The 8,168-nt window shown below is 30.6% G+C and overlaps 1 protein-coding gene across 5 annotated transcripts in view; it reads right to left on the bottom strand.

Moving 5' to 3' along the window:
- Positions 1–922: 922 nt before the first annotated feature.
- Positions 923–8,168, bottom strand: part of LOC106467376 (zinc finger protein 883-like) — a 34,005-nt gene continuing 26,759 nt past the window's right edge. For 3 of the 5 annotated variants that reach the window (XM_022395547.1, XM_022395546.1, XM_013927725.2), the window contains exon 5: positions 924–4,340. In XM_022395547.1, the coding sequence (XP_022251255.1) occupies positions 2,809–4,340 (1,532 nt within the window). In that variant the 3' untranslated portion in view covers positions 924–2,808. Of the gene's footprint in view, positions 4,341–8,168 lie in introns of all 5 variants that reach the window. The other 2 variants (XM_022395549.1, XM_022395548.1) reach the window with 1 other exon arrangement.

Consider the following 8,168-nt stretch of genomic DNA (forward strand, 5'->3'; position numbering starts at 1 on the left):
TAGACATCCCAAATGTTTAGTCTAACTGTGAATAAGCTGATGATTCTTTAAATATCAACTCTAAGAAAATTTACTTCCCCCAATACACAACAGTGTGGTTCCTCCCCAGTGTATAACCTGTTACGAATTTTTAACTAAGCATTTGTTCTAAATTCTTTGCCAAAGAAATCACAAGTGTATGGCCTAGCTCTAATGCATGCAAGTTAATGTTTTTTTAAACCTAAACAAATAGAAATTTCCTTAATACACACTACACAATATATACTTTCTCTCCATAGTGTAGTGGCAAACTTATGTTTAATCTGGCTTTTACATTCTCTACCAAACACAACACAAATAAGATCCACCATTTGGGGCAAATTAAATGTAAACAACCCATGTCAAAATGTCATAGAAAGGAAACTGCTTTCCATAAGGGTTGTTGTTACAAATCTTTGGATCTACAATCAGAGAAAGGATATATGTGTAGTAATTTATAAATATAGGATGCATTAAATGGATAACTTACTGATATATATTGAAATGCTCCAAGTGCATAAAATACAAACAAAAACCCCTAAAATCTTCTTATATGAAAAACAAAACAATGAATAAGAAATAAGCAAAAAAAAGGAATCTGAAGAGTACAGAACAGTGCTTTGATCAAGCTTTTTTTTTCGGAATGAAGGTTGTACTTAAAAAATATATAGTACATGTACTGATATGGAAACAGGTAATGAAAGTTTAAGAAACAACTTCAGAATTCAGTATTTTGTTCTGTTAGTACTGAAAAGAATTGAAGACATACAAGAGATTCTTTGAAAAAGCCACTGGACTTACAGCACATACAGAAAGGAAGTTTATATATAAAATGTAAGTTTTCTTATGACACAGCAAGTAAGTTTTACAGTGGACAATGAATGGTGTGAAAACACATCCTAGCTAGATTAAAAGTACAATAATTTATGAGTTAAAATTGAGAAATATCAAGATGAAACTAGTTGACATTTTTGTAAAAAATGATGTTATTACACTGATATCAGAATAATTTTCTGTGCAACATATATTTTCTAAAGTTGTATTTTATTATAAAAAGCTATTTGTACCAATGAGACTAAAAGAAAAGTTAAAGCTCACCATCATGTTCAACTACCAGTAGCCTGACTTGTTTACTTGTACACAATGGTTAGCGTTAATCAACTGCATGTAGTGAAACATGGACAAACTAAGTAAACTGTACAATACAACACACAAGCATTTCAAACATAACATCATAATTTTTTTAAGAATTAAAAACCTTTTACCCTTAGAAATAAAATTAATTTTTGAAATATATTAATATTTTCATTCTGAGCTATACATTTCACTGAATTATACCATATTAACTTTCCCCTTTGTGCACCATATAGAACTGACCAAAAGGATAACCATATAATACTACCTTTATACCAGTTGCATTCAACTGTCTAGATGAGCTTGAATCAATAAAGCCACAATCTTGACTAAAAGGTAAGGTATATAATGTATTGGAACACCAAACACAAAGTAAGTTTACTGAAGTTGTCCAGCCAGGAGTATGCAATTAAAACCTTTTCATTAGTTTATATGTACATACATAAGTCAAAAGTAACAAACTACAACAGACTTCATTATTATTTTAAACAATTCTGAAGAAATTAGTTGATATATTAACAAGATTTCATTTAGAAGTTATTAAGGTCCATATGTCTGTGTCTTCCAACTGGTAAAAATTACTATACATTTAAACATGTAAATTTCAGTACATTTAAATATAGCTTAAAAAAGTGTATTGAAGTACTAAATAATAGTTGATGAAATTCACTATTTTTCTTACTCTTTAGTTAAAATTGATACATTGTTTTGATAGCCAGAACTACAAGCATGTAGTTTTCAAGCAGTGAAGATACAAATCACATTTAACAATATCATTATTATAAACCAATCATTAAGATGCATATTACCTTATCATTAGTCACATAGAAGTAGCATGTTTAAAATAATCTCTATAGTTTCTATGCATTTTACCAGACACATCATGTCTATCTGGTTTCTACAAAGTGTACATTGTTATTAAGTGACTAGTCTTTCCAGATTCATAACTAAAACATTACAGCTTCTCCCTTTTTTTCTATTGTAGGTAATCTGAAGTTTGTTGAAAAATAAACTATAAGTAAATACACTTTTGCATATTCTACATGTTTCAACCCAGTGAGAATCAATGTTATTCTTCTGGTTGTCTTATCAATAAAAATTATTTGCCACAAGCTTCACAATAAATGCTTTTTAAAATCTATATTCTTGGAAAATTCCATACCACAGATATCACAACTGTTTCACTTCTCCAAAGTGTGTATTGTATGTTACTTTTGTCATCAATGATTAATTATTTATATAATCATAACTGTACAGTTTTTTGAGAATGTTTGTCTTCTGAAGTTCCTTTATATATGTTTCTGCTTAAAAAATAATAACTTACATACTGATAATAAAATTGATCATTTTTCCCTAATACACTAAATCTATTGTTTATTTAGAGATAAGCTCTGGAAAAATTACTTGGCACAGGTACTACATCTGATTGATTTTTCACTGTGTATGCATTTTCTGAAGCTTCCAAATACTTTGCCATCGAAACTGTAAGGTTTCTTCCCTGAGTATTTTATACTGATTTTTAGGTTATTATATTTTCTGAATAGTTTAATACACATATCAGAACATTATGGTTTATCCTAAGTGTGCATTTCTCACTTTTTTTTAAGCTATTACTTCTTCCAGATTCTCTGCCACAGGCATTGCAACAATATGATTTTATTTTTCAGTATGTATCCTCTGATGTCTTTTTAGACTACTATTATTTCCAAATTTTTTCTTACAGATATCACAGCTGTGTGGTTTAGCCATGGTATGAATCTTTTTATGTCTTTTAAGAATAGCATTTCTTCCAAATTCTTTGCCACAAACATCACAACTATACAGTTTCTCCCCAGTGTGAACCCTCTGATGCCTTTTCAGATTTGCATATCTTCCAAATTCTTTTCCACAAACATCACATGTATGTGGTTTCTTCCCAGTATGAATCCTCTGATGTCTTTTTAGATTAGCATTTAATCCAAATTCTTTGCCACAGACATCACAACTATATGGTTTCTCCCCAGTGTGAATCATCCAATGTCTTCTTAATTTAGCATTTGTTGCAAATTTTTTGCCACAGTCATTACAACTATATGGTTTCTCACCTCTGTGTACTCTTCGATGTCTATTGACATAACTTTTCATTGCAAATTCTTTACCACAGACATCACAGTTGTATGGTTTCTTCACTGTGTGTATTTTTTGATGTTGATTAACATAACTTTGCATTACAAATTTTTTGCCACACACGTCACAACTATAAGGTTTATCTCCAGTGTGTATAAACAAGTGTATTTTTAGATATGAACTGGTTGCAAATTCCCTGTCACAGATGCTACAACTGTATAATTTCTTCCCAGTGTGAATCCACTGATGTTGTATCAGACCTCTTTTACTCCCAAAGTCTTTGCCACACACCACACAAATATATGGTTTATTTTCACTGTGATTGATTTGGTGATTTCTTAAATTTGACCTTCGGAAAAATGTTTTGCCACATACATCACAACAGTATGGTCTCTCTCCAGTGTGCATTTTAAAATGCTGTTTTAAGCTATTATTTCTTGCAAATTCTTTACCACAGACATCACAACAATATGGTTTCTCTCCAGTGTGTATTCTCTGATGTCTTTTTAGAGAAGCATTTGTTCCAAATTCTTTACCACATACATCACAACTGTATGGTTTATTCCCACTGTGAGTAATCTGATGTTCCTTTAGATAAGCTTTTCTTGAAAATTTCTTGCCACACAAAACACAGCTGTAGAGTTTCTTTCCACTGTGGGTAATCTCATGTCTTTTTAGACATGAACTCTGTGAAAACTTTCTGTCACAAATTTCACAACTGAATGGTTTCTCTCCAGTGTGTCCCCTCTGGTGTATTTCTAGCTTAGCTTTAGTTTTAATTTTTTTCCCACAGACATCACAACTGAACGGTTTTTCCCCAGAGTGTTCTCTCTGATGTATGTTTAGTTCAATACTGTTTCTAAATTCTTTACCACACACAATACAATAGTATGGTTCAACTCCATTATGGTAAATTTGTTCACAATTTTCATTATTCTCCTTTGAACGAGCTTTGCCAAACAAACAACTGTTCGATTTCTGAGATTCACAGATTACTGTCTTTTTACAAAAAAGGTCTTTGGAGAAAGTAAGACAAGTGGGAAACTGGTTTCCACATTGGTTGGTCATGTAGGTCTTTAAATCTACAAGCAAGAGATGAATACATCAGTTCATAGTATTTAATAAATATATTACAATAACGTATGATAACTCCCAGGATAAATTTTGAAATGGTACAATTCAATAAATTATTAAGTAATAATAATTATATCATTATTGAAACACACATATCAACCTTGTAACAAAGCTAAAAAAAAAAGTGGAAAAGCTGTATGAAAGTTTTGTCCTAGAGGTATGCCTGAAGACAACAAATGAGTTTTCTATATGAATAAGCAAGATTATAATTCAAGTTTCTTTTTTTTCAGAGTTACTTAATAAACACTGGGAAAAGATTAAAACAAACTATACATCATCATGCAGCACTTATGTTTGTGATATAAATGACCATTAAAATTAAAAGTGAACTACTACAGTATATAATGTGAAACTATAGTGATAAGGTACTTAAAAAAAAGGTAAAATTTAAGTAAATTTACAAGTAACTTGAAACTAAAAGATTAATTGTAAAATAACATTACACCATACTGCATAAAAATTTCTATGAATTGTTTAAATTAATAAATACTTGATTTTTAAACACACTAACAGAAATTCCACCCTACAGGCGGCTGTTTGTGCTAGTAATTACTAATCATAGTATTCATATCTCATTGAATAAAATTAAAAAAGTGAACATTTTCTAAAAAAAATGATTTTTTTTTTTCTGGGAAAATTGTTCAGATTGTGTTCTTTGGTCATACACAATTCACTGCATCAAAAAATTTAGAAAAATGAACATTTTCCAAAAAAATATTGTTTTCTGGAAAGTACTGCACAGGAAAAGTGTTTAGATTATGTTCTTTAGTCATATGCAACTCACTGCACCAAAATGGTTCAATGTACAGAACTCAAAATTTTCATACATTTTACCGATATAAACCGTAATGTTTTTATATATTAAAAGTGGTACCGCTTATTGAAAAAAAAATGATAAAAATAATAACAAGTCTTTTAAGAACTCCAGTTTCTCAGTATTACATTGAAAAATTACATCAATAAAGATATAATCAAACCCTCACACACAGTCCTAGTGAAAGTTGTGTTCTTGTTGTGAGGAGAGTACTTTTACTTAAAGTTGTGTTTATTTTCAGTAAAACTTTATATTTTATCTGTTAATTTCTCTACCCTAACTCTATACAAAGTTGGTCAATTTGACTGATCTCCTAACCACAAAAAAATCTGAAATAAATGTAAATTACCCTCCTTTTCTTTCTAGAGTGACTTCAAATGTAGCATGAAACTACACTGTGAAACTACATTCGTTTATCTTAAGTAGCTTTAGACTCGTAAAAGTATACATCTATTCATAATTAAATTTTATTGTTTTATTGCCCTTTGAACCATGTCTAAATGATATTTGTGTCATTATAAGTTGTAAATCACTTGGGGAACATGCAGCTCATGTTATGCTATCGAATTACATTACCCATGAGCTGCTCACTTGTGTGCTTCGTGAAATATTTATATTATATTATTATTATTATTGTTTACTTTACCTTAACTAACCTAAAGAGATTTCTATTTTTACATTTTAGTTACTTTTATAATAATAAATAAAGAATAAACATGAAAAACAAGAAATAAAGTACTTACCTGAGAATTCTTTTTTTTTTGCTGTTGACTATCGATGTCACTTAACCCTACTTTTTTATACTAATGGTAGTATTTCATTAAATAATTTTTATTTAATTAAATAATTCACCAAAGAACATAGACAAATAACATGCAAAAAGCAGACAATTTTCTCTAACAATCACAATTTTTCTGGGTTTCTAACTATGCAACAAGAGCTGTTACAAATTCATCCAAGTTAGCTGAGGTCATTCCCGTGGAAACCAAAGTTGTATTCAGAACAGAACATAATATAACACATCACTTGATAGATGATAACCTTGACTTTCTATTTCTATAATTAAATGTAAGAGAGAATTATTAACAAATCCTGAAAGAGAGGATGAGGATGTGGCAAGAGGGGTCCAATTTTCTATTTGTTAGCTCTGTAACTAAACAAAATTAAAGGCTATAAAAATTATGGTTTGTCTAAGCAATGACGATTTTATAGTGAGTAATTTATGTTTGATTTCATACTTTTTGAAGGGGCAGTGGATAAAATAAAGATGAGAAGATACCAAGAGAAAATGTGTCACGTTTGTCACGCTAGGAAAAATTCAGGAATTTTTTAAATATTGCCTTATAAAAATAAGAACTCAAAACTTACATACTATTAAAATATGGATTATTAGCTAATATTTTAAGATATACTAATTGGTATAACATAAACAAAACATAGTTTAATACAATTTTTAATGTAAGACACTAAAACCTTGTGTCATGTGCAGTAAAGGATACCAGTGGCAAGAGAGTTAAGTGACTTTACATTGATGTTTCCATTTTTTTTGGCCACTACCTGTATTACAATATCATTAGTTTGCTTTTTGTTTCATATTCCAGTGAATGAAAATAACAAATCATGCTAGGATTCTACATACACTGAGTTAGAGAAGTTACAGACACTACGTCACGTATACAAGTTACTGTTAACAAAATGTTTAATACCTTAATCGTGTTTATTTAGCTTTTCACCCTGTTTTGTTTAAAAAACTAACACTGTCATGTAATTGTCTTATGATGACAAAAGTGCTACTTATTCTAATATTCAAAACTATTGCTATGTATGAAAGAAGTGGAATCATCTGAGTGCCAGGAGTAAGGTTAAAAACTGGCTTAGTTTCATCATAAAACAATGTATCACTTGAAAGATGTTTGCAGTACTCGTTTTATAAACAAAGTTAACATTATCCTCACATGAAAATGTATTTCAGATAGATACTCATCTCTCTACAGAACAAATAGTTATTTTAGGACCTTGCACATTTGCCAAGAAGATTTTTCCACATGTCACAAGACTTGAACAGAACTTCCTTTCCTACACATATTATGTGCCAACCTACAGTCTTCATACAATAGGAAGGTGACATTCAGTAAACCCTGTGAGCACTAGCACTGCAACAAAGGCTCATCCATGGAAAGGCAAAATAAAGGTGGGAGGTTCTGTGAAGAGGCGAATATCTACAGGAAATATATTTTCACATAAGGAAAATGTTCATTTCAAGAGTGCTTCTCACCTCTTCACAGAATAAACAGCTAGGATATTACATTCATAAGGTGGAGGAGCTGGTGTAGATAAAAACAAAATTACAAAGACAAGCTATATATATAACACAAGAAAGAGAAAACCCATGGAGCATGTCACCCACTAGTTAGGGAGGAGGGGTAGCCTAGTGGGTCATCACTTGGTGGAAGACCACACTTAAGTTGTTATTTTGTGAAATAGTCTCTTCTACCAGGTAAATCAGCAAATAAAAAATACAGACTTTTCAAAGCTCAGACTGATAATCACCATTCTTCTAAGCACAATGAATGATATGTAGACCACTTGAACCAATATTACAGAATGCAGTAGTTTTGTCATATTCAGTAAGTTTGGAAGAAAAAATCAAAATAACTTCCAATTTACTGAAGGTCCATCTATTAAGAGTTAGAGAACTTTCCCTAAACTGAACTATTTTACAGAATTCACAAAAACTGGTAGTATATCATTAGCTAAAAACACTGAATTAAAACAGTGAGGTTTCACTATGCTTGTTACAGAATCACAAAATCAAGTATGTATATTTAACTGCTTCTAATGTAGTGTAGAACTGTAAGACTCAATAAACATTAATACAAATGTGTAAGTGTCCTTGAGGTTATCATTTAACCCTTTCAAGACGGGTCATGGGTGAAAGGCCATGTCATCTTGTTTGTTGACT

Source organism: Limulus polyphemus, unplaced genomic scaffold, assembly GCF_000517525.1.
Source record: "Limulus polyphemus unplaced genomic scaffold, Limulus_polyphemus-2.1.2 Scaffold2591, whole genome shotgun sequence".
Classification (NCBI taxonomy): Eukaryota; Metazoa; Arthropoda; class Merostomata; order Xiphosura; family Limulidae; genus Limulus; species Limulus polyphemus.